Source organism: Ylistrum balloti, unplaced genomic scaffold (assembly GCF_031769215.1).
Source record: "Ylistrum balloti isolate Yb309-2 unplaced genomic scaffold, AGI_CSIRO_Ybal_v1 Utg369758, whole genome shotgun sequence".
In the NCBI taxonomy this organism is placed as follows: Eukaryota; Metazoa; Mollusca; class Bivalvia; order Pectinida; family Pectinidae; genus Ylistrum; species Ylistrum balloti.
Genome location: NW_026781958.1, coordinates 2133037 through 2160970, shown reverse-complemented (window position 1 = coordinate 2160970; position 27934 = coordinate 2133037). Strand labels below are relative to the sequence as shown.

Genomic DNA, 27934 nt, shown 5'->3' with positions numbered 1-27934 from the left:
AAACATGGCGTATGTACTGGTCATTATAAGATAATGTGCTGTATAAAAAAATCAGTCCATGCGACAAATTATTGTCTAATAAGGTGGTTTTCGGCGAAAATTCATCATTTTCACAGATAATAGTTATCGTTGTATTAATCTACAGCTATTTAGAATAATAACAATAATTATGATGAAACAGGGAGGTCCTTTGAGTTTTCTATATAAGCTATAGTACATATATTACTTCATTGATTATATATATATATATATATATATATATATATATATATATAATAAAAGACTGGGCACGGAGAATTCATCACATTTTCACTATATATATATATTCCTGTTATTCATATCACTTCGGAGACATTTGTCTGTGGGGTTTATTTATGTCACTTCTGATCGTGTGTTTTACCTCCGACAAAATATTTAATCAGGCACAACGCCTTCCACTATAGGAGACACAAATTCCCAAAACCCAGGAAAAATCGATACGTCGCATTGCTTACCGAAAGAAATTCCGCGCGGATTTGTCACCGCCTAAATCATGTTGTCACAACATGTTGTAATCGTACACATAATTCTTTAACCTTTTAGCGCATTCCATGTATCTGGCTAAATTAAGTGTATTATGTTAATAAACTTCATTAAAACAAAGTTCTAATCTTGCAATAATATTTTTGTCATTATTTTTGTCCTTTAAACTGAAAATGAACGTAGAAAGCACAATTACATTTTTTTTTCTTTTGAAGGAATTTGAATGTCACAGGTGATATGAAATTGTGTTGTCGAAGCATTCAAGTTATTTTAATAACGTCCCGTTAAGCTAAACATGCTTTTAAACTAAGGTTCATGATTTTAAGAACATCCGATATATTGCTTTAATTATGTCTTTTGTGTGATTATACACATAAGCTGACATCTTTCATCCTTACCCGGTATCATTAAACGGTAAGGTTCTTTGTTACACAAACACACGCAATATGTTAGTATAGGTTTCATCCTCAACCAGTCGACCGTCGATACGTCTAAATACATTTTTACAACTGTTGCCTATGTCTTGTTAGTTTCAGTTATTGTTAATGCAATATATTCTTTGTTGAATGATTTGAAAATATATTTAACAACTCAAAAATAAGAAAATATATCGGTCTACAGAAAATTATTGTTTATTTCCATGCAGATAACGTGAGTTTTGAAAATAATATATAGTAGATTTAATTTTACGTTATGATCACATTAAGTTGATAAGATATTGATGATCAATGCCCCTAATATCAGCAAAGGTTTTTGTTTTATTTTTTGTTTTATTTTTGTGTTTTTTGTTTTTGTTTTGTCAAATATACCCAAGTTGAATATTGAGCAAGCATTTCGAATCAACTGTTTTAGAAGGGAAGATTGTTGTTGTCAATTAACTACAATGGTAAGTATTGATAAAATGATACTTTAATAGAACAGATTAAGAATAAATCTAAACTGATTTACAATAAGAAACAACTAATGACGATAAACCATCTCTGAATACACATTATCAATAGAATATTGTTATAAATGTTGCTTCAAATAAACAATTATTACGCGTGATATATACGTTGACATATTTGCAGACGGAAGACACACAGGTTCCAGAGTTACAAGTTGTAGGTAAGTTGACTACTCTGATTCATTTAGGATTGATAGTAATTACATTCAGCAGATTTTAACGTTAATAATATAATTATTTAGCTGTGTCAGTTTATCTTACACGAAAAACCAGAATTCATTATCACATTTAAATATTAGAAAATCGTTTATTAAAAACAGTTTCGGTATTAAAATGAATCTCCATTTTATTCATTTGAATGGTAGCAGAATTTAGAGAATACCGATGTACTTGCCTTTGTTCTGAACCTAATATGTACAATTACAAAATCTATTGCACTATATGACAAGTGCACCTTTACATCTTGAATTTGATTTTTCTTTCCATCACTTTGAATGTTCCTCGTTCCGTCCCTGAGCCTCAAACAACTTTAGGCATTTAGCATCACTAACGAGTCCTAGAATTAATGCATTGTTTCTCTGTATTGTATCTCAACTCAAACTTTGTATAACAAGCAGTTTTTCTCTTTTGAATTTTGTTCAATTTTTTAACATCATGCATATAACTTGTTTCTAGTCTCTTCTTAAGCATGATGATTTCATTTTTTTTTTTTTTTTTTTTTTGCGAATTTTCCATTTCTGAATAGTAACATTCCCGTATCCCAATGCACAAGTTCGATATTCAAAGACCTGTTCCCATTACCAAGATTTTGTGTGTAAGAAGCCGTCAACTAACGAACAAACAAAACAAATGGTTTCAAAAGAATCAATTTAATAAAAATTTAAGGAGGTTACGCTGTCGGCACAGTGGCTTCGCTGAGAAATATCTATTTCTTTGTGCGATATGAAGCTAGACGTGTTTGATGCTCAGTAGCTTGCCTGTTAGTTCGGGTGTTGTACACCTTGTTCTTATTTTAGAACTTGGCATTACTTACTTGCATTTACCAAGATTTACATTGCGGGTGAAGTTGATGAAGCAGAAGACGCTTACTCTCCCGGAATATCTGGTCTTATCTTCCTTTCAGGAGTTTCCGTTTGAAACTATTTTTGTTCATGTTTTGCCCTGGTTGTATTGAATATTAGTTTGGACCACGATTCTGTTCACATGTTTGTATTTTATTTTTGCTTTTTTTATTTTTAAAACTTTAAAAGCGGAACAAGCCTAGAGTATCAGGAGCCAGCTTTCTGATATTCTATCAAATTTATTCATACAGGAGACAGCTATCTGATATTCTATCAAACTCATTCATATCAGGAGACAGCTATCAGATATTCTATCAAAATTATTCATCAGCTAAAAGTTTATAGATCTTCTTGCCCGATAAGATGTCCAAACTTCTGGACAAAGTTGGACTTCCATGCCCCAATTTCGACCTCTAACATCAGTAGTAAGTGTCGATATATATAAATCAATCGACATATATTTTTTTTCTATCATGTCGTTTCTATCAAAATAGTTTTAATGACCTGCAAGTGTTTTGCACAATCCCGCAGATACGACGAGATGAAGGAAAATAGGTTCTTGCCAGTTATCGAAGTCGATCGTTTGTTTGATTCTACTGCATCATTAAGTCTTCAAAGCCTTATTAAAAAGTTGAAATATATATATATATACATTTAATAATTCTTGATTTTTATGCATAGAAATGTTTACAGAAATTATTAGCATGTATATAATATTAAGTATGTATTCATATGTAAAGATTGGTATAAAAAAGATATTAAAATGTTTACAGAGATGAAGGAGGTATTTAGCCTTCTAGACAAGGACTGTGATGGGTTGATCCCTGTCGAACACCTCGGCCCCGTTCTAAGATCTATGGGACTAAATCCAACAGAGGAATCGGTCAAGGCAGCAGGGGAGGAATTCAAATCCAGTAGGTCATCTTTATGAGATAAAGTACATTTTGAAAATATAGGAATGTGTCTCATTGGAAGTTAAATCAAATGATAACACGAAACCTGTCGTCATTAGAGTGATCTCCCCTACCGCTTTAAAAAGTATCCTGATTGATTATTGACAATTAATTCTTGCTTGTCATGATCCGTTCATGGTATTTAATTACATTATGTCACGTTTTTTTCTGGTGCATTGACTTATTGCACTCTGATACTTATTTTTTATGTGTAAATATAAATTTCTCGTTTTTTTCTGTAAGAGTAAACACGATCCAGGATGACTAAGGGGTGTAGAAAAGTACTAACACTATCCAGGACGACTAAGTGGGTATAGAACAGTTCTATCACTATCCAGGAAGATTAAGGGATATAGGAAAATTCTATCTTGCATTTCATTGGCACAACAACAAGATCATTTAGATTTTTCATTTCTCGAGGACTCATCGGAGGAACTTGATGTACACGCCTTAATTCTGTAGCCCTATTTGAAAGAATCAAAACGTTTAATCCAGGTTTCGGCAAACCTCGAGGACTTCAAGTCCATTGGTAGTGTCTACCACATGTTATCTTAAGATTGTACAAAGGCACATAAGTGAATGGCATCTTCCGGTATAAATTTAAAGTTAGATCATATAGAAATGCATTTGATGGTTAATGATATTTTTGTCGAAGAGAAGTAAAGATTTTTTTCCCTTTCATGCCATTTATGCAGAAACGGAAGAAAGGAAAACCAATTCCGCAATAACGAAACAACCCGAATTTTGTTCTGTACTTACATTGTAATAACCTCAGATGGTTATATCACCTTCCCAACATTAAGGAGTGTTATAAATTTAATAATGACTGTCTTTCGCTTTTCTTTTCCTGTTTTGTATTTAAACATTAACATTTACAATGCCTCGTTATATTCTTGTTTGATACAGGAGAAAATCGGTCCCTCAATTTTGATGAATGTCTGAAGATAGCAACAGAACTGATGCAAGAGCCTGACGAAACCGAGGAGAGCTTAAGGGAGGCGTTCCAAGCTTTCGACAAAGAAAGAATAGGATGGATGGACAGTGCTGACCTACGACAGATCATGATCAACCTCGGCGAGCGACTCACTGAAGAAGAAGCATCTGAACTGATAGAGGATGCGAACGGCTTGGACGGACATGTTAAGTACGGAGGTAAGAGGTACATGGTGAAGGACGAGGCATGATGCTAAAATGATGCATAAAGGAGGGTTAAACTAGTACACAATATAAGGTTTAAATATTTCAAAGTACAACCATATATATTGATGTAATTTGAATCTTGCAATGTTGCTTTGTTTGAGGTCTGATTGGAAGGGTTACATAATGTAAAGCAAAGATGAGTATAATCTGTTAAACCATATCATTTCGTGAGAATCGCTTTTCATGGATTTTTAATAAATACTACTGCGTGGACACTTTATTTCATTGACAGAACAATCTGAAGAAATCAACTAATACAAATCCTTACATAAAATTGACTCTTGTGCATATGAATTAGTGGATCAAGAGTTCCAACAAAGCTATCGAAAATTAATTCTCCCAACAAATAATGACTTTGCAGTGTAGATAACTCACAAAAATTTAGACACCTTGACCCGCGATCGAAATCATCTGTATTACTCTAATTTCCATTTTGTTTTGTTTTGCTTCCTATTGGATGGAGGAAAATTATTTAAATCAATACATTAAGATTCCGAATTGTAGATTTAATGAGACCTAAAGCTGAATGGAATCACTACCCGATGTTTATTAATTCAGCGAATGCAAACTGTTCCCTATCAAGAAGTTAGCAAACTCGAACAAGAAATATCCTTGTCTATAGCAAAAATCAGATAATAAGAAGAAAAACAATATCAAATGGAACAATAAGAAAAGATAAGCCGATTTAATATATTAACTTATTCTTATATATAGACATTATTTTGTGTTGGATCTCAAATATCATACTCATCTTCAAAGTGAAAATTAGATCTTTCGAAGACGGAAACACGACATTGAAGGGGGTAGGGAGAAGAATTTATGTAGAATGAATTTTCGTAAAATTAAGATTAAATTGTGTCCTTTATCATAAATATCTTATTCTATCTGATTGGCTGCCGAAACCAATCCATTACATTGTATGTAGCTCTTTACCTCTAGACCATAAAAATGCTCTTCTGACTTTTTATGCAGTCTTTTCGCACTTAAACAAGGTAACATAGATAATCAAATCACTTCATCGTCCCAATCAATGTCACCTAATGACAAGAAATGCTAATTATAACTGGCCATCTGTTTAGCTTTTTCTCGTTTCTTCACAACTTGTTATTGTAGAAACTATAAAATTCCAAACAAATCAGATTTTGTTCCATTCCTGATGTGAATAAATCATTGTTTCAGAGGACTACAATTCGGGTAATTCTATCACTTGTGCTGCCTAACGATCGAACCTGATTCCTTTAAGGTTTTAATTGCTTGTTGATGTCGCTTCAAGAACAGATCTGTGGCTATTAATGTCACAGAATTTCTGAAGGAGTTTTTATAACTGTGAACCACTGTTTAGTTTTGCTAATTTTCAACCGTTTTACTTTCTATGTCTTTACTTTTAAACTGTATTTACTAGATATATCCAAGGTAGGCTTTCCTTACGAATAATATTGAGTTTTTTTAATGAAACTTGATTTCGTGGATATATCTAGTCACAAAATCTATGTCAACTTTTAATCTATTCATCATTTATTTCATGGCCATATAAATATGTGGATTTAGAGTGCCCACAAAATAAACGAAAATTAATCCCCCGCGAAAATTTGTTATTTCACAGTAGAGTATGGTTTCCTTTTGTACCAGGTTTAAAGACATTTTCTGTACATATAAGATCAATTGTAATGCCACATTCCAGTTTACGTCACAAAAGATATATTGGGAGATAAACTTTGTGGTACCGGAAACGCGTGTGGATTTTAACATGTTTTATGTTTTTATGAAGGAAGATTTTGATTCCATTTTTTTGTGACTATGATTTTCGCGTTATTCTGTAATCTCGTATTACATTTGTATTTACTATATTCACTTATTGTCTTTTGCTTTTGTTGTAGATTTCATCAAATTAATCTTGAGCGATCGTTAAATGTACTGCAGTAAACCTAGAAGGAAAAACGGAATTTACGTCAGACCTAACCTTACATCAATAACACTAAATGCCATCCTATGTTACTATATGAAATAAAACTTCACTATTGAAGCCTGAGTGATAATTTTGTATGCCTTTGGCCTCATTTTCTGTAACTTTGTCTGAGTTAGGTGTTGTTTGCTGTATATTAACACTGAATGACTTCTCCACGTTCACAAATGAATAGACTGAAAATCTGTACGTCATCTAACTAAGCTACTTACAACGATGACAGCTGTTCGGCTCAGATTATATCGTAAATGCTGGATATTTGTAATAATTTCTAATATACATCAGTAAGGCAAACTAATTTTGAAACATGATACCAATGTCGACAACCTGACAAAGGAAGTATATCGATGTATACAAACTCTCATTCAACCAGCCAATATATGAAACAATAACACCAGTGAGGTACTGTTCTGTTATAATAACAATCCAGGTTTTGTTTTGTTGTTGTTGTTGTTGTTGTTGTTGTTGTAGGTTTTTTTTTTTTTTTTTGGTTTTTTTTCTTATCAGGATGCAATTCATTATATATACTAGAATAATTAATAGAACAAAAACGCTAAAGTCTTATTGCTTATTCATTCAATTAACAAAATGTGACTTTGTATTCTATTGCTGAATTGTTATTTGAGAAATTCATAAGGAGTTACTACATTCAACAAAATTTCTACGTTCTACAGAGTAAAGTTACCTGAGATAGGTATGCTTTCGGTTTCTTTAAACTACCAAAAGGTGTTACTGTATATATAGCCACTACGTGTGATGGCCTTGTACTTAATCTTACTGAAATATTATTTTAATCACGCGTTTATTGTTCTATACATTTATACCTGTCATTGTTACCTTGTATCCTGAACGATAACCATAATTACTCATACACACACACAAGATTGCGTCTCGTTATCAAGGATTATGTAACCATGGTTATAATGGTAGTATATTCAGCGGGTCTGCTGACCAATTCAACTCGCCAATATTGCCCTTAGGCGCGTTCGATTGTGACAATTAGCGGAACGCTTTTGAAAGAGATGAGAGAACCGGAAGCCAAACAAACAGCAGTCTTCGTTAATTATGCATCTTGCACTTGTGACCAGCTAGTTAGCGTCGGCTGCTGACAGCTGTCGTCTAGTTACCGGATGGGATGACATTTCGCGAAGAGAGGGAGCAGCATGTTAAATACAGATACCGAACCACAGAAAACGATTTGGAAGAGTCCTTGTGGCTCTAAAACTTGCACCCATCTATTTTTACCAACAAAATGATGCCCAAAAAAATGTAAATTAAAATAGATTGACACCATTGTTGTGAAAATATCAATTAATTCCTTATATATAATCAAGGTAAATATTATGAGGACTCAATGGGAATACCCCTCCTTGAGAGTATGCTACATGATGTAAAACGTAGGGGCACCGCCCTTGTTAAGATGTAATAGTAGTAACTATCAACCTTTGATGTGACATTAGTGACATTCATCAGAGGAAATGAGGGAAATGAAATCGTCTTTCAGCTACATGAATTGTATAGGCCTTTTCATTATAGCTGTTGCTATTACTGTTGTGATTGTCGTTGATGTTGTTGCTGTCGCTAATGTTGTTCTTGTTGTTACTGCTACTGTAATAGTCGTTCTTGCTGTTGTCGATTGTTGTTGTTAGTTTTGATGCATTTACTGTTGTTGCTGTTGCTGCTTGTTGTTGTCATCATCGTCATTGTTGTTGTTGCTGCTGCTGTTGCTGCTGCTGCTGTTGTCAATATCGTCATTGTTGTTGTTGTTGCTGCTGCTGTTGCTGCTGCTGCTGTTGTCATCATCGTCATTGTTGTTGTTGCTGCTGCTGCTGTTGCTGCTGCTTTTGTCAACATCGTCATTGTTGTTGTTGCTGCTGCTGCTGCTGTTGCTGCTGCTGCTGTTGTCATCATCGCCATTGTTGTTGTTGCTGTTGTTGTTGCTGCTGCTGCTGCTGTTGTTGTCATCATCGTCATTTTTGTTGTTGTTGTTGTTGCAGCTGCTGCTGCTGTTGTTGTCATCATCGTCATTGTTGTTGTTGTTGCTGCTGCTGCTGCTGCTGCTGCTGTTGTTGGCAACTCTTTTTGGATTTCATATAAAATAACTGATACAATTCCTCCGGTAAAAAAATCCATTATTCAATTGACTGCAGTTGTTAACATTAATGAGTGCAGTTAGGTGATTGTGTATCTTGAGATAATAAGTTAGGAGCCAGGTAATTTACACCATCGTTAATACGTGTACATTTATTGATGAATCAATATCAGGCTGAAAAAACAAACACGATTTTTATTTGACTCTCAATAATAAATTCAATGAAACGACATTGAGTAATTTTACGACCATTGAAATAATATCGATTCATTGTAATGTGAACGTTTTCATGTAAATCGGAATAATCGATGATTTCGCTATAGTTGTGATAACGAGGAATAAAAACTCCCCATTAAGACAGGAGGGTGGTGAGTATAAAACAAATAATGCTTTATTTCTATTACTGAACATCCGATCAATTTAATTGCTATGCATATACCGTTTCTATGACAAAAATACAGGTTTTGTTTCTTCAATGAGTAAAGTATTGATACAGGCGTGTTAATATTTATTTAACCAATGAGAAAAGGCCAGGAACGCGAACCAACGATTGGGACGAGTCGAGTGTGTGAACACTATAGTAATTACTTATTTGTCATTATAACACCTGGCTAGGGAAACCATCGAACCGTAACATTCTCCCGACACGTGTGCATTCACTCTGATATCAGCGACAACTTCTCTGTATTATCAATGCTATTTATTTGTGGTAATGACACTCAATAGTATGTAAACAAACACAATTGGTAGAATATGACAATATAATGTATCCATCAATACCGCACGCTTTCAACCAGCTTCCAGTAGCAAATACTGTGTGAATTCAACAGCGCTTGTTCCAATTCATAGCCGACCTTGAGTCACAAACAGATGCATTAAAAAATATGTCCTATATTTGCTATACGAACTCGCCCTCATGTGAAATTGGCATTGGTTGCCCCGGACCCCACTTTGTCAGGCGTCACGGCCATAACAATACCCTGTTAGGAAAGAGTCTTTCGTGGCATTGATTTTAACCATTATAAACAATACAATGTTTTATACGACAGACACCTCACATTTAGTGCTGGGGACAGGGTGCGACATCTGTGAACAGTAACACTGCGGCGGGGCTCGACAATACCATCGATTTCCTTCCGTTCTCTACTATTCGCCAGAGTCGTCTAGTTATTTCATGTCTATAGACGGTTTGCCTGCCTTTATCAGGCACTACCCGACCGCTAGCATTATACACCAGTCATATTTCCATATATATTTACAAACTAATGAAAATTGTAGACCTGACAAATGCACTGTATTATTCATGGTTTAGCGATTTTCGTCGAATAGCAGGACGGCAGTATTCCACGGCTGAGTGAATCTCCAACACACGACAGCCTCGTTTTCATTTTGTGCACGGGACGTTACAAAGCCACTCGAAACCTTAACACGGACGAAAGGAACTCATCAAACGAAATGGTAAGTTAAGAATGCATGAGTAGTTTTTTTTTTTTTAATCTTTTCGCATATCAATCATTTACGTACTGACAAAGGCGAAGCTTCCGATTAGTCAGTGACTTGTTTTGTTGATGGAAATTTGGTGTGAACCTGTTTAGCAAGACTTTTACAACAGTAGGGCTTTTAATACTTAGTTGTCAGATATTTATATTTCTCTCTGTTTTTGTCAGAACACACTTGTCATTTTACTTTTTTCAATACTTGGGAGAACATTTTTGTTATGCGATATAATGCTTTGTACATTTCGATAGGCTACCGAGGAAGTTTTAGTATTTAATGTCATCCGAAATTACAATTTCTCATAAAACTTGCTCACTATGGAAAGGTCGCTTATATAGAGGCTGTGGCCTGCGTGTCAGCTCTGTCGTTATTGTCGAAATTTCCGCCGAAATTGCCTCTTCGCTGTACATGCATAAAAATGTATGTATATCGTGTTAAATTTATCGGATAAAGTAATCTGAGGAACGACTGGTGAATGAAATATCGGGTCGATATGACTTCACAAACGCCACACTTTTGAAACACATTCAGTCTGATATGATGGATGGGAGAAGACTGTAAAAGTATTGACTGTCGTGTTTCCTTTCCAGCGTGCGCATTATCACAGGCGAGTTTGTAGGAGGAGATATAAAGTTAAGTGGTGATGATAATGGACGGGGGTTACATGTGTCCTTTCATTGTGAGTAAACAATATGAAGACATTATATTGAACAACAATGTTTAAAACAAAAACGGTAAACAACACAGAATATGTTTACTGTTTAGTGCGTGTAAGTGCACGTGTGTGTTTCGCCTAAAGAGATCTACAGGATATTCTGCACTTGGGGAGGATATTTATGTATTGGGATAATGGGTTTGAACGATGTATGGTGAAACGTTTTCGAGGATGGGGGGGAGGAGGTTAGAAATGTAATAAGGTGAAGTTAAATTAGCGGAGGGGTTGTGTAGTGCAAGATGACACAAGCTAAGGCAATGAAGGGGCTAAGGGTGTCATTAAGTCAAATAATCTGACAGAGAGGATGCATAGGGGTCAGGACGGCGGTTCGTTAAAAATCTCTGATTAATACAGTCTGTTCGGGAAGCTTCAGGGGAATACAATAAAAATCAAAGTACTGAAAGTACTGAGAGGCTAAACGTATTGAAAAATGTTCACAAATAACCGCAAAGCTATATTACTTTCCCCATACTCCTACACTTTGGAATTCAAAAATTACTAAAATAAGAGAACCAGAGGCTATTTTTCTTAATTTTAAGCGATTTTATATCTTCTTTAATTCTTATTTCAAATTTGACAACAATAATGTGAACAAATCAAAATAGGTAAAAAAAAATAACAAAATACACACAACAATATATTTATCGCCAACAAGCCAAATGATAAATAGCTCTATGGTGAAGTTGACTAAATAAAACCTTTGAAATACCCAAGATGTTGCAATTACTCTCCTATCAATATGAGGATTTAAACAAATCGAAAGGACTTTATACCTACTTCTTTATTTTGAATATATTGCAAAGTAATAGTCTTTACTTATCATGATTATATTTGTAGTTGAGGAAAGTAGATAAGGTGTACACAGCATTTCAGATATATTAAAGTGTACCGTAAATTTGCGGGTATAGTGCGAACTCGGGTATAGTGCGCAGGTACTTTTTGGGGGTCAGATTAAAAAAAAAAGTTTTCTACGGAAAGATTAATTGATTACTGGTTACCGCGATGAAACAGCTGTGGTTTGATCCATTGATAATTATGAAACCACAATCATCGTGACCCTAACTTATTTAATTACCTTAGGTAAACAAATTCACTCAGGTACCTGACTTAACAAGCATGAAAGGCTTGGCTAATTGGATAATTAACGGTTCTTGACGGGTGACAAACACCCTGAGTATGAGGTAAGTAATTACATTAAATGTATCTATATGGCTATCTTCCTTGAAGTTTCATGGTTAGAGTTTTCTTCCAGTAATTATGTCTATAAAGGCATATTTCTATGAGATTAAACCAGACTTCCATATATATATACAAAATTTACAATATTTTCGCTATAGCTACTACTATTTTTGATCTCCAATGCATTAGATAATGTCACCATGACACGCTAAATGAATAAATATGTTATGGAAATATTTCGTTCTAGTTAATTGATAATTATAAACATGAATATTTTGGATTTTTTTAAACGCGCTTTGTTTGAAGGAATATTTTCATTTCAAGGAACTTTGATACACATTAACAATCCTTGAGAAATCAGCACAATCAACCTTCATCAAATAAAACTAAAAGACAACAAAGTCAACATCATGATCATTACAGTATTAAAAATATATTATTCATCAATCATGAGCACCAAATGTACCTTGCCTACGAAGCGCAAACTTTTTATCTTCAAGAACTTGAAAAAGTGTCATGGCGGTGGGTGTGAAAAACCTGAAAAAATTGTCATATCGGCGGGTGTGCGCGTGGGACGAACAGTCCAATTCGGTGACGTCTACTTGCCACAACGACAAGGATTAAAACAAAATTGATGTTCTGTTTGTAAGTTTTGTTTGTTTATATGAGCTATTAGTTGATAATTCAAACCAAGCCCCCAAACTAGCTTATCAACTCGCACGTACAGTGTTCTGTACGCTTACGTCATGTCGAGAATTCCGTAAAATATATTGTTCAAAATTTATCAATAGTTCAACCACACTGTGCTTCTTTTTTGAAATATATAGTAATCGTATTGTTATTAAAAAAATAAACTAATTTCAGCCAATGAGAAGGCCAGGATCGGTAAATTTTGTCTGAAAAGCCGTCGCAATAGGCTACGCGTACTGAGTACGTTTAGCCTAAAAATCAAAATTTGTTAATATCCGGTATGGATACATACAGTATTTAGGTCAGGGTGATTCTCATTTCTCCGCCAATAGTATTTAGAAACAAGTCACACATTGATTTGCGAATTCTGATTGTTTAACAAATACCACAAGTGGAGCAGCACTTGGAGGTGATACAGCGGACATCTCGTCATCAACTTGTGTCTTGTGACGTGGAAAATTATTGTCCTCACAAGTCAGAAGTGATTTCCCTAACACTCAACAGCCGCTCGTTGTCGTAAGGCCTAACAAACAAATATGTTTCCTGTCCCCTGGAGTGACATACAGTACGATAAAAATCTTTTTAATTATCACAGTCTCTGTTTGGATGTATTTGTGGTGATTTTAGCTTAATCTTTTATATTCAGCTATCCTTTTTGTCCATAGAGCATTCTAAAAACTTAAGTTAAAAAAAAATTTTAAGAAGCCTTTGTTGTAAATTGTAAAAATTATATAAAAATTGAAAAAAACTTCTTGAATATGTTTTGGCAAATAATATGCATATATTAATATAAGTTCAATACCGGTTATTCGGACGAATTACTTAACTACAAAACAGTTATTTTTCAATCAAACATATATATACGTTTGATACTTCCGTACCATTGCATTTTAAGCGACTGCAAACTTTGTAAATAATCATGAAATTGACAAATTTCTTTATCAATAAAGGTATATCATAATGGACATACACCCTAGGCCCTTTCTCTCCCATCCACATCTTAAGATATTTAATAATTACGCTCAATATCGATATACGATCCTTAAAAAATAGTCTAAAATCCATCCTTCCTTCCATTCCCACCATAATCTCACTCTTCACCATCTAAATCCCACACCACCTCATCCTTAACACTATAAATACAGTGTAGGACTGGGGAAATAATCCGGAACACCAGAAGAAAGATTCTCCTAATTAAAAATAAAATGGTATAGTCCAGGCCCTGGCAACAGCTTCAGTTTTGACATGTACAATGGTGGTGATGGGGCTTCAATCGATCCCAGCACCTATCATATAGCCCTTCCCCAACCCCAATTATGTTTTCATAACGATTATCACATTGTTAATTGTCGATATTTATTAAGTACATTTAGTTACATAGTGAGTAGACTGTTTGTAAGCTGAGCTCGTTTCCGGTGTAATAATGAAGTGCTAATTGATTTCTATGGAGCAGTATAACATGAAGTTACATATTTATATTTATGTTGTCAGAAGCGGGGAAATTTACAAGCCATTACTTATAAAACCTACTTGTTCAGAATACAAATCCATGATTTAAAAACATTAACAGTTTTAAATCAATCAATTAAAATCTTTCTTTGAATTGTTGATAGAAACACAATACCGTACAGTGAAATTGTTACATACCAAAGCTACATCGACATACTAATTGTTATGACTAAAGTGAAATAAAATGAGGTGGATGAGTCAAACAGTCAGTGATTAGTGTAGAGATGGGCTCTGAATGAGAAACGTTCAGCGACAGAAACCTGAGCCAATTGTAATGGATTCATCTCAATCGATATATAAGCAAGTCCTTCCGTTCTCTCATAAATATTTTATTCACTGTTTTGTTGTTTTGCAAGTGAATGTGATAGAACACCATGAAATAAACACGAAACAGACAAACGGTGTTCGAAAGCGATGTTTGTTGCAGTTAGTGGGTCGGCATTCATTTCCAACATCGCGCCATCAGTCCAGTTATCGTTGATCTCGCCACTGGCTTCATATTGAGAAATAATCTACTGACCAGTGTCCACTGGCTGGACGAACGATGGACATGAATACACTACGGACCTACGAGCCAGACCCAATGACATTTTATTCATTATGACGTCATTTCAGAACGTCATCAATTATTCATGATGTTTGTTCTTGACAAAATGGAAGTGATATTAGTTGATTGACTCGAAATGCTATGGAAATTCACGTTCTGTCTGGTGTAGACTAATTGTCACAACAATACATTGTGGAACAGAATAATGTTTTTCCAGACATTATAAATTCTAAATTTTCCCCTATCATTTGTCCGCACTAAAGATTCTGTTCGCTCTGTACATTCGGGGTTATGTAAGATTCTGTTCGCTCTGTACATTCGGGATTATGTAAGATTCTGGTCGCTCTGTACGCTCTGTACATTCGGGATTATATAAGATTCTGGTCGCTCTGTACATTCGCGATTATGTAAGATTCTGTCCGCTCTGTACATTCGCGATTATGTAAGATTCTGTCCGCTCTGTACATTCGGGATTATGTAAGATTCTGTCCGCTCTGTACATTCGCGATTATGTAAGATTCTGTCCGCTCTGTACATTCGCGATTATGTAAGATTCTGTCCGCTCTGTACATTCGGGATTATGTAAGATTCTGTCCGCTCTGTACATTCGGGATTATGTAAGATTCTGTCCGCTGTGTACATTCGGGATTATGTAAGACTCTGTCCGCTCTGTACATTCGGGATTATGTAAGATTCTGGTCGCTCTGTATGCTCTGTACATTCGGGATTATGTAAGATTCTGGTCGAGAAAATGACCTTCCATTTCCCTTTAACGATGTTAGCTGTGAACAGGCTGCATCTAGGCATATCTAACACAAGCACAGATACTATGATTTGATGTAGTTTTGTTTTACATTGAGCTAAACACTATGTTTTTACACAATACAAGGCATGCGTACGTATATATTTTAAATGCATGTTACCATATCCGGAGTATCTCTTTAAATGCTTACCTCGATGATCAACAAACAATAAAAGTGATACTTGATGCTAGATAGATCTTAATTTCAATTACATAATTTTGGATTCTGCAACTAGACCATAGAACTATTTGACAGATAATGTCTTCCTACAGTTATCGTTCCTGACAATAAAGTGTAAGGAACGACAACTCTACGTACAATTCGATTAATTAGTTTAAATGTCAATAAATAATTTCTTATAATAAATCTATCCAATCTCTGAAATATATTACAGTACAAAAAAAAGAAATTGTTACTTCTATTTTTCGGCAAAGGATTCCCTGTACGTCGGAACTTAAACAGCCGATTTCAGACATGTCTGTTCCGTGAAAACGGGTGTCGTAAAACACCTTATGTGTACGCCATTTCATTTGCATTACAAGTGTTGCGGATGGTATGCATATGGAAAGTAGTGAACAAACCACGGCGTTGTCTAAGATATTGAAGATTTAAAAAAAAAAAACTGAGTCTGCGATACGACTGCCAACTCAGATTTGTGTTATAATAGTTTCGATTTTATGTCTTACTTTCCGTACCAGGGCTACGGATTCACATAAGGCACTAACTCAGATAATGAATTACCTGGAATCCTGGCTAGACACTTGTTAGGTAAGCTTTTAAAAATCAATGTAAGAAAAGCTACAAAACGGAGACATTTTATTATTTTTATGGCTACAGTAAAAATACTTTTACAGGCTTCGAAGCATTTTTTTTACTTTTACAAATAATCGACATATTTATTCAGAATGTTGTTTTTGGTGGGGTCACCAGAGTGAGTGTTTTTAACATGTTTTAAAACAGCTGCTGTTCCTTCGAAGGCTGTGCACAGCCATTTTTGTTAGATTAAACTCTGCCGGTAGGTGGCGCTGCAATAAAAAACAGTAGACAAAGACAAACGAAAAGACAATCGATATTTTGCAACACAGAGTTACAAAATGAGACATCGAGTGTCACTCATTGTAGTTCTTATAGCTACAAATAAGTCTTGTTCTTACCAGATAGGAAGAAAGAGTCACTGTGATTAATATTTTATCCATTTAATTCCGTAATACCGTTAGCTGCCAATAAAATTCTATTGAACTCTGTGTAATACTAAAAAAAAGAAGTAGGATAGACTTTTAAGTACAGCCAATAACTTCTTTTCCCAATTTATATTCTGTGTGATTGAAAAATCAACCCAGAATATAGTAAATAATTAAACTGTTTATTTTTTCAATCCAAATTTACAGGAAATGAAAGACAGATGGCCCTCACTACTTTTATGCACTTCCGTCTCGTTTTATTCAAGCCACTAAGTTGAAACAAGAAAAAACAGTTGGTCAAATCAAATTCCATTTAGGAACATATCCTTAACACATAACCGGCCTGTTATCTAATGCATTCGTTCACGTGATATCTTTGCGTATATGTAACTAGTGGAATATACAATAGTCAAAATCGATTGTGATGTCAAAATATGGACACTGAAATTAAGTCATGAATTGAAAGTGCAACAAAATCGCTACACCCATTTGAATTTGTCCTCCACATTTAAATTTCAGATGATACAAAATGTAACTTTTCTTGGTTATGTAGTTACAAGTATCTTCCATTTTGTTTCATTTTATATGCTATTCTATAAAACTCGTCTCCCAGTTTATTGCGATATCTATCTCTACGTCCACACTGAATATTGTGAGTAGAAAAACGCCCTTTGTTCAAAGTTTTCATGAGAGTTGTGTATGATTTAGGGAGGTTGATATTTTCAAAATCGCTTTGTAAAATATAAAATGTAGTTTTTGGAGTTATCCGGTACAGAAAATCAAATGATTTCTATCACCAAGACCTTCACCTTGCATACTTGTCAAAGGTCAGAGGTCAGATCTGAGAACAGTATTACGCAGACTATTTCTTCACATCAAGGGAGTCATTACCACATAAACGCTTAAGCGTTGTAGAGGCGTTTATGTTGACCAGTTGACCCCGATTTGGCTACCACGTGGTCCAAATAATATCAGGTTCCATTGCGGAGTACATGGTATTGTAAACAGTCGATATTGGTTTGAAATACCCAATTGTCTTTTTTTTGCTCGCGAGATCACATGACGTGACGGCTGAGATCAAGCCACAATGAAAATGACAGAGAGTGAATAAGCGGATTAGGGAATGTACGGAACTTCTTTAGTTTCTATCATTGTATCGCTCGAGGCGTCTCATTGACGCCGTACATAACCAATGTCATGAACCACAATGGGTTTTATACCTGTATCTTCATGTCTTCAATCCTTTGATAAAAAGAAGTGTTGTTTTTACTCCTTTTACAAACTAATTACTATGAAATGCCTATACCGTATTGAAATGTGTGATATGCTTAAGAAATTACAAAATGATATTCTCATTTAAAAATTCTTTTCCTAGAAAAACGGTGACATTATAAATGATTTTGTGTATCCGTGATGAGTTATATTCTCGCTGGCCTGGATGGCCTTCAAAAGAACGTTTCAGACATGTGCTTTATTTAGATTTACAGTACGCGTGTCCGCAGTGAAGCGGAAAACGCTAGCGCTTACAATGTGTCTTTGCGGAATAACTGCTCTTGGTTTCGTTATACTTTCCAACGGTCTCTTAATACATCTTTATGGATATTTTGGTGATTTTTGCTTTCGTTTTACATACTTTGAGTTTAAATTAAACATTTAAACTTTTGTTTATTCTTGATGTATATACATATGTTTATTGTAAGAAAAATGAAATTTTCCAATTCTGATTTTCGCCAAATGTGTACACAAATGCATGTAATTCCACGAAATATGATTAATTATGATTATCCACATCACAGTTGCTCCATAATATGGCAACATTTTCCCAGTGCTATGAAAAAGTTTTCGATGTTTTGTGGCAAATATTTTGTAAATCCGGAAATCCTTTCCCGAACATTTTCATCCGGGTATTGAGTTTTCTGAACTATCGGCGTTCGGTTTAACGTGGGTTGATTGTATCATTGGTTGATTTTTTTTATTTGTAGAGTTAAGATTCAGACAAACCGTCAATATGATGTTGTCTATTTCGCCTAGAAGAGTCGTCAGGATTTTTTTGAGTTGTAATTGACCGAACGTAGCATTTTTTACATTGTGACGTCATATATTTTGTGACGTTACAAAGGAAAAGAGATATAGAGTGGTAACATAAGTAACATATATTAGTCTAATTAATAAAATGTTGTATTCACGAGTGTTTCAAAGGTTTCGGTGAAAACAAAACAAACAAACAAATCGCAGCCTCACCTAATCCATCCCATTTCGGTGGAAACTCGTGAAAGACCCCCTTTATCCAATGTGTTTATCTATTAGCGCTATGAAATATCGTGTCGGTATAAAGATAAGAATTGAATTTATTTATTTATCTGTTTATTTTATGTCTACTGTTTCAAACTTTTTCTAAATAAGTTTTTTTTGTTACTGTCAATATTCCCTATATTACACATCATCTCGTCCTATCATCTGCTGTTTCACATATTGTGACGGCGAGCGTGTCCTTAAAGCAAGCAGAATTTATCAAGGGATTCCTGCACGCATATTACGGTAACATGAAAGTCTCCGTGTCTGAAACTGCCTCCATAATCACCGTCCAATACGCCTGTGATACTAACTTCGTCAAGGACGGGTCCGGATCCGCACGCCATCTCGTAGTTTCATAGAGAAAGATTTCTTTGCAACGTTGAATAGAAAATCTGTTTCTTTTTTAGTTGAGTGGATTGTTTTCATTCCATTCCGAGCTCTCACTTACATCAGTTTGAACCTTACCGATCCGTTAACAACCATTCGATCAGGATCCGTTGACAACCATTCGATCAGGATCCGTTGACAATAATTAGATCAGGATCCGTTGACAATCATTCGATCAGGATCCGTTGACAATCATTCAATCAGGATTCGTTGACAATCATTCGATCAGGATCCGTTGACAATCATTCGATCAGGATCCGTTAACAATCGTTCGATCAGGATCCGTTAACAACCATTTTATCAGGATACGTTGACAACCATCCGATCAGGATCCGTTGACAATCATTCAATGAGGATCCGTTGACAATCATTCGATCAGGATCCGTTGATAATCATTAGATCAGGATCCGTTGACAATCATTCGATCAGGATCCGTTAACAACCATTGGATCAGGATTCGTTAACAACCATTTTACCAGGATCCGTTGACAATTATTCGATCAGGATCCGTTGACAACCATTTCACCAGGATCCGTTGACAATCATTCGATCAGGATCCGTTGACAATCATTCGAGCAGGATCCGTTGACAATCATTCGATCAGGATCCGTTGACAATCATTCGATCAGGATCCGTTGACAATCATTCAATCAGGATCCGTTGACAACCATCCAATCAGGATCCGTTGACAATCATTCAATCAGGATTCGTTGACAATCATTCGATCAGGATCCGTTGACAATCATTCGATCAGGATCCGTTGACAATCATTCGATCAGGATCCGTTAACAATCGTTCGATCAGGATCCGTTAACAACCATTTTATCAGGATACGTTGACAACCATCCGATCAGGATCCGTTGACAATCATTCAATGAGGATCCGTTGACAACCATCCAATCAGGATCCGTTGACAATCATTCAATCAGGATTCGTTGACAATCATTCGATCAGGATCCGTTGACAATCATTCGATCAGGATCCGTTGACAATCATTTCACCAGGATCCGTTGACAATCATTCGATCAGGATCCGTTGACAATCATTCGAGCAGGATCCGTTGACAATCATTCGATCAGGATCCGTTGACAATCATTCAATCAGGATCCGTTGACAACCATCCAATCAGGATCCGTTGACAATCATTCAATCAGGATTCGTTGACAATCATTCGATCAGGATCCGTTGACAATCATTCGATCAGGATCCGTTGACAATCATTCGATCAGGATCCGTTGACAATCATTCGATCAGGATCCGTTGACAACCATTGGATCAGGATTCGTTAACAATCACTCGATCAGGATCCGTTAACAATCATTCGATCAGGATCCGTTAACAATCATTCGATCAGGATCCGTTGACAACCATTTCACCAGGATCCGTTGACAATCATTCGATCAGGATCCGTTGACAATCATTCGAGCAGGATCCGTTGACAATCATTCGATCAGGATCCGTTGACAATCATTCAATCAGGATCCGTTGACAACCATCCAATCAGGATCCGTTGACAATCATTCAATCAGGATTCGTTGACAATCATTCGATCAGGATCCGTTGACAATCATTCGATCAGGATCCGTTGACAATCATTCGATCAGGATCCGTTGACAATCATTCGATCAGGATCCGTTGACAACCATTGGATCAGGATTCGTTAACAATCACTCGATCAGGATCCGTTAACAATCATTCGATCAGGATCCGTTAACAATCATTCGATCAGGATCCGTTGACAACCATTTCACCAGGATCCGTTGACAATCATTCGATCAGGATCCGTACAATCATTCGAGCAGGATCCGTTGACAATCATTCGATCAGGATCCGTTGACAATCATTCAATCAGGATCCGATCCAATCAGGATCCGTTGACAATCATTCAATCAGGATTCGTTGACAATCATTCGATCAATCACAATCATTCGATCAGGATCCGTTAACAACCATTCGATCAGGATCCGTTGACAATCATTCGATCAGGATCCAATAACAATCATTCGATCAGGATCCGTTGACAATCATTCGATCAGGATCCGTTGGTAATCATTCGATCAGGATCCGTTGACAATCATTCGATCAGGATCCGTTGACAATCATTCGATCAGGATCCGTTAACAACCATTCGATCAGGATCCGTTGACAATCATTCGATCAGGATCCGTTAACAACCATTCGATCAGGATCCGTTGACAATCATTCGATCAGGATCCGTTGACAATCAATAGATCGGATACTCCTGTGATATCGAATCGGTCCTCACATACGGTGTGCATGTTTGTCCTGTAAATGGATACTATTAATGCCTAGAATGTTGCTTCTGAATGTCATATAATATTATCACTTCTTAAAAATGCAAACATAAATCATGTTATCGTGTTGTATATCAAGTCCACAAATACGTACAATGCACTATGAAAAGAAATGTCAAACACGATGTTTTGGCTCTGGCACCGGACGTGGAACTTTCCGGAATCGTTCACATTATAGACAGGTACGATCTTAGAACAAGCTGTAAACCATCGTAGACGCTGAAAATATAGACTGAAGATAATATTTAAGCACTAGAGCACGCGTTTAACAGTTGTAAAAACTGAAAAATAGAGATTAAAGACATTTAAAACAATTCCAATAATTATTCTCAGAGTAATTCTCGACTAACGTAGATACTGAAATAACCAGCTATTACTAAATCGTTATGACAACCGTGACATTAAGTCAGCGTTAATTAAGTAATTTCCTGTAGAAAACCCTGACTAAGTATAGTGAATAAGTTAACAAGACGTGATGTACATGTATCATCTTCATTTTGTTTTTGTTTTTTTTTTCTTTCATTTTACAAAATATTTGCATTACAATTACTTATTTACGAGATTAGCATTTTCATGATTGTATTTACCAAAGAACTATATGAACGTGTGATCATCCATCATCCACAGCCTTCAGTTTTGCAGAAATATTGCATTACTTTTGCTTTCTAATCAAACACACGAAACATTTTACTGTGGGAAGGTCTCACTTCGATTCGATTGCCGAGCAGAAAAATCGAACGCGGCCGAGTTTTAATCAAGAAATTGTGTAATGATAGGGTTAAAGATTTTTTAGATAATTTATCTTACTTGAGAACTTTCTGGTTACGATACACGTTCCTGACGTGACTGCACGCGAACTCAGAAACACCGACCCTAAGGAATATCTGAATGAGACATGATGCAACAGTGATACCAGCGCTGTATTGAGTTTGAGGAAAATATACGCAACCCTTCAGACAAATTTATAATTGAAAGTTAAGCGTATTTGATGTAATTTAAAATGATGGGTGAGTGATACGGTGGAGCTAGATACAAACAATTTAGATTTTGTCGAGTGTATTTGGTGATATGTGGTTCTTCGCGGAGCTTTGGGGAATTGTGATCTCAGTGGATCAGTTGAAGGCTATCGTCGACCTACCAACATCGTAACTCAATGAAGAAAGCGCGTTGGTATGTTAATGCATAAGTTATGAGATTTCACATTAAGGGTCGATGCACGTGCTACACGTTCGATGGATCATTGTTAAATTAGTGGACGTAAAAATCAATAGATTTGCGGAAATGTGTAATGTACCTGCTGGAAATCGGTGACCTAGAGCTACAAAGTAGGTTGAATGATTTGTCATTATTCTTACATGTAAATGATTGGCTCGTCAGTATGTTTAGTGCTTTACACTCTGCTAAATTAAGATAGTTTGAATGAAATTTGAAAACAAAATAATCAGTTTGCACCATTCGTTATTGAATCTATCTTGATTGATTTTTTCCGAAGGACTAAATGAAAATGTTTTTCACACAAGCTTGATTCGTCTATCATTAACCGATAGCGCTGTACCATTTGCATTTGACTCCACTCTAGTATAGTAATACCCAAACTCTGTTCGTGTTCTTCTCAATAACAAACCAAAATCAATGAGCGGATCAGATAGTTCAAGACTCAAGATTCTATTTTAATATACATACACGAGGGCGAACTACATTGCATTATAAGAAATCCAATTTAAGCTTCAATTTGGATGTGCCTCTGCACAAACTTCTTTATACATATACAATGACGGTGGTAATACTTTTACGTAATGGGACACGAGCCCAACTTCTCCACATAACCCTCAATCATCCCGAGAGGTATGCAACTTCATGAAATATCAGTTGTGTTCTTTACCGGCTCATGAAATGTCTACGGCGTGGAAATATCGCAAAACTAATACCAAGATCAGTTGATAAGATGATAAATATCAGCATTGAACTGTTTTTGTCATCATTTACAAGCAATAAGAGTGCCAATTGAGAAAAATTTAACACGAAACACTTTGAGCTCTTATCCAGGTGGCATTCACATTGCCCATGAATGTAAAATGAAAACTTGAATGTTCGTAGTTATCGGATGACATTGTAAGCACGACATGAGCGACGCTCATTTAACTTCTAAGAGCCATAACTCTGGTTATTGCGTAACATGAATTTTGGTTTCTGGTACGCCGGACAGGTTTCTTTAAGTAGGGATGGCGGTGGTGGGGAGATGTTTGTCATTATGTGTGCAGTCCCTTTCTGCCTAATACCCCAGTATAAGAGTACTTCCGTGAAAAAATATTCTATTTTTGATAATTATAGGTAAAAAATATGGCAACTTAATAAGGCTTTCTCGCAGTAAGAATAATATGCCCAAAAGGCTATCATTAATTTACGTTGCTTTTTGTAAGATGATAAAAGGGGAGAAATTATCGTCACAGGCAGCTGCTTGTCACGTGAGGGTGTATGTAGTTAGTACAAATAAATGTCAGGCCCGTTGTGACCGACCTAGTCGTACGACCGGACACGTCACCAATGTATATACTAACACACAGCATATAGTAGCATCACGATCTCTTTGCGTGTCTGCAAGGGAACCATGACAAAAATACCACAAGCAACCATGTATCGTTAACAATAATGCTGAATCTTGTGGAATATATACAATTATTACGGCAATTGCATAATGATATGTTGGTGTCGAGACTACCTGCACTCAGAGTCTTTGAATTTATATTTAACATAGTTTAATATATCTAGCCTTGATTAAGTCTTAATAAAAAACGGATTACAAAAAATAAAGTACTTGATTTAGAAGTACAGATATGCACTAGTGCAGTTTGTCTCTAAATTACTATACAAATTAGTTGAGTCCGCACCAAAGGGTCTCGCGAGACCGCGGATCAGAACTACGCACTCTTGTAGACCATTCTAGGACTATCACGTGACCGGAAATCAGAGATACAAATATTTGCACGCACTGTCTAATCTGCACCCAAAGCCGTTCACGTGATACGGATCATAGTCGATCTATGATCCGTGCCTAAGTCTCTCACCTGAAAACAAGCTAATTTGCACGTGATTACTAATCGCTATCCAAGGAATACCGCTGATCGTTCTCTTAGCTCCCATGTGACTCACTACAGAGGAGTCAGGTAAGCAATATAGTCCGTGTTCAATGTTTTCACGTGCCTATCGATCCACGGTCCGCTTGTCGGGAGCAGAGGGAAACCGTAGTACGATCCCCTGCCTATCACGTGACAGCTGATTAGCGATCCCCTAGTCAGGAGCTAGTGAGTGTTGTCAGAACCAGTGAAATCCCTAGCTATGAATAATTCATTCATTTAAATATTGACTCCAAATTCAATGGTAGATGTAATAAGAGTTCCGCAGCAATCGATGTAATGTCTGTACTGCATGTTGAGCTCTGCTCCATATCACTGACTTTGGTAACGGGTGACAGGTGTATCGATAACAGACGACCCAGGGAGACGCTCGCGCGCGCAAGGCAGGTCTGGACGCGACTCGATCACGTCCCTAGCGATTCTCTGTATCTATAGCATACATGCCAAGTTTACAGTTTCCGTAGACATGTGTGCTATATCATTTTCCCAGATAAAAAGCAACGTAAATCCTTGATATGAAATTATCCAAAGCACGCGAATGGATAATACTTTCTATTTTTGTTTTTACTTTTCTTATAATCTAAATCATATTGACATAGATATCACATTTACAAAGTACATCCAATGAAATAACAAAATGTATGTTGGAATGAAAGATTCGAGGAACCCATTTCAAAATGGCGGATTCTGATGCAATATTGGATTGCACTACAGAGTAAATATATATGCAGTTTGTGAATGCAATTCTCCAAAGTGAATTAAGATCAATTATTAGCGATCTATGTAAATAGAAATAACGCATGTGTAGCTAGTCGCCATTCAACTTCTTTAATGTACTATTTTTATTTTAGTAAATCTATCACAAAATTGGCAAATCCAACTTATGATATTCACCACAGTGTTATTTGGAAACACTTTTGTACAAATCCGCGTTTTGTCATATAACTACTGTTTATCAGGAATTTTATTTTGTGTTGACACGCGTAAAAATATGACTTAATGGAACTGTGATTGGTTGAATGTTTTCCTTTATATTGTCATAGCCCATGACGTTATATAAACTGTGACGTCACCAATGAAAGATATATGGAGTGAGAATATCGCAAAATAGTTTTTTTTTTAAGTCTGATAAAATTCTGTCGTATGCATCTAAGATCTTTGATACACGCAATAATAGATTCGTTTCAGTGCTAAATAACACTTTTAAAATTCATCACGCAGTTTTCATATTACCGCGTCAGTGGCTCAATAATATGAAAAATTTTCGATTCATAAATTTCGCTTGAATGGGACCTCTTATATTAGATTTCTACGTACACATAAATTAGTAAAAAAACGTTTCTTACCGCAGAGGTAAGACGCCATTCGCATGCCAGAAAACCTGTCGGTGTGGATGCATAATTTACACCGATGAAGAGAAGTGACCAAAACCACCAAACCACCAAACACGTAGCAGCTATTACATAATTGTACGTGTACTTTGGGGGAAAATGAAGCAGTTCTGTTACGACTTCTGTAGCCCCATCTACTATTGTAACAATTAAGTAGGAATTGAAAAGTCGGTAAAACAACGTCATCTTTTGACGGGATTCCTAAAATTAACACTGTTTGTCTTTTGTACTGAATGATTCCTTACAAAAACCTTATAAATATTTATATTTATGAAAATATTTCAAACAAGACTGCCACCTTATGATCTACTTCTGATTGAGTCAAATCTTTCTTTTATCAATATACAAATGAAAAGTTCCATTGTTACCCATTAATGACCTACATTTTGCTGGTGCCGTGAATGGATAGTGTCAAATCCCTCCTCAAGCTCACCAGTGGACAGGAGACAAAATAATACGTTGAGAGCTCACAGCATATTCATATATCTAATCCAGCAGCGCCATTCGTCCATCAGAAATTCACCAACACAAGAAGTCTGGTTTTGAAGTTTCGACGTGTTTTGCATAGTTTTACACAAGAGATCGATGAACACGTCTCAATTATTTCCAAATCTCGTGCTTGTCGCCTTTTAAATATCTGTATGGGGAATTTGTGTCTGGAAGTGGATCGTTCTAATGGTGCTTAAATACCTCTTGTATCTCTCCACCGTATTTTTTACAATCTGTTTGAAGAATGTTTTTTGTTTTTTTAAAGGAATTTGTAATTGAACCCATTGTTTGATTACCTAATTTCATGTGATGATGATGATGATGATGATGATGATGATGATGAAGTGGTGTGATGATGATGATGATGATGATAATGATGATGATGATGATGATGATAATGATGATAGTGATGATGATGATGATGATGATGATGATGATGATGATGATGATGATGATGATGATGAAGTGGTGTATAGATGATGAAGATGATGATGGTGATGATGATGATGATGATGGTGGTGGTGGTGATGATGATGATGATGATGATGATGATGATGATGATGATGATGATGATGATGATGAATGTGATATATAGATGTCATGATCATGATAATGATGATGATGACAAGATTTTGTCGTCCTTGAAATCTGTCTTATACTTTATTTAAGCTTATTCAGTGTCCATTTATAATTTTTGTTTTATTTAAGGAATCTTGAAAATAGTGCGGTATTTTGTCACACAAAGGTGACACAAGCAATGTTTAACGGACCTTTCTGTTTTTCAGTGAGACAGACATGATATCGTTATTACTCAGTTTTCCCAGTTTTAATAATAATTTTAATAGACCTTCGAAAAGAAATTTCTGGTTTTGATATTGGTTGTATCAGTACTTTTACCGAACAGTGACGTTCATTGTACAGTGTATGTATGGTGATAAAAACTACATAAGTAATAACATATATATAATAAGTGATTGTAATGTCTCCTCCCAAGAGTTGTCATGTTACAATCCATTATGCTGTACTCCATTGTAATTTTAAAACAAAAACAATATCGATATGATC

At 35.7% G+C, this 27934-nt stretch overlaps 2 protein-coding genes across 2 annotated transcripts in view; both read left to right on the top strand.

Annotated features, from left to right (window-relative positions):
• Positions 1-4: 4 nt before the first annotated feature.
• Positions 5-6591, top strand: LOC132543580 (uncharacterized). Its single transcript, XM_060207095.1, has 5 exons — positions 5-13; positions 1593-1629; positions 3303-3443; positions 4389-4634; positions 6560-6591. The coding sequence occupies exons 1-5, from the start codon at positions 5-7 to the stop codon at positions 6589-6591; spliced, it is 465 nt and encodes a 154-aa protein (XP_060063078.1).
• A 3492-nt stretch (positions 6592-10083) lies between these two features.
• The window catches only part of LOC132543579 (uncharacterized), a 75690-nt gene continuing 57839 nt past the window's right edge, over positions 10084-27934 (top strand). Inside the window, exon 1 of the mRNA XM_060207094.1 lies at positions 10084-10195. Within this exon, the coding sequence (XP_060063077.1) occupies positions 10193-10195 (3 nt within the window). The 5' untranslated portion in view covers positions 10084-10192. The remainder of the gene's footprint in view (positions 10196-27934) is intronic.

What these genes read in the sequence shown, in the direction of transcription:
- LOC132543580 (XM_060207095.1), top strand. An exon ending in TCCAGAGTTACAAGTTGTAG is followed by an intron (nt 1,630 to 3,302) that starts GTAAGTTGACTA and finishes AAATGTTTACAG; the next exon opens with AGATGAAGGAGGTATTTAGC. An exon ending in CGGACATGTTAAGTACGGAG is followed by an intron (nt 4,635 to 6,559) that starts GTAAGAGGTACA and finishes CTTTTGTTGTAG; the next exon opens with ATTTCATCAAATTAATCTTG.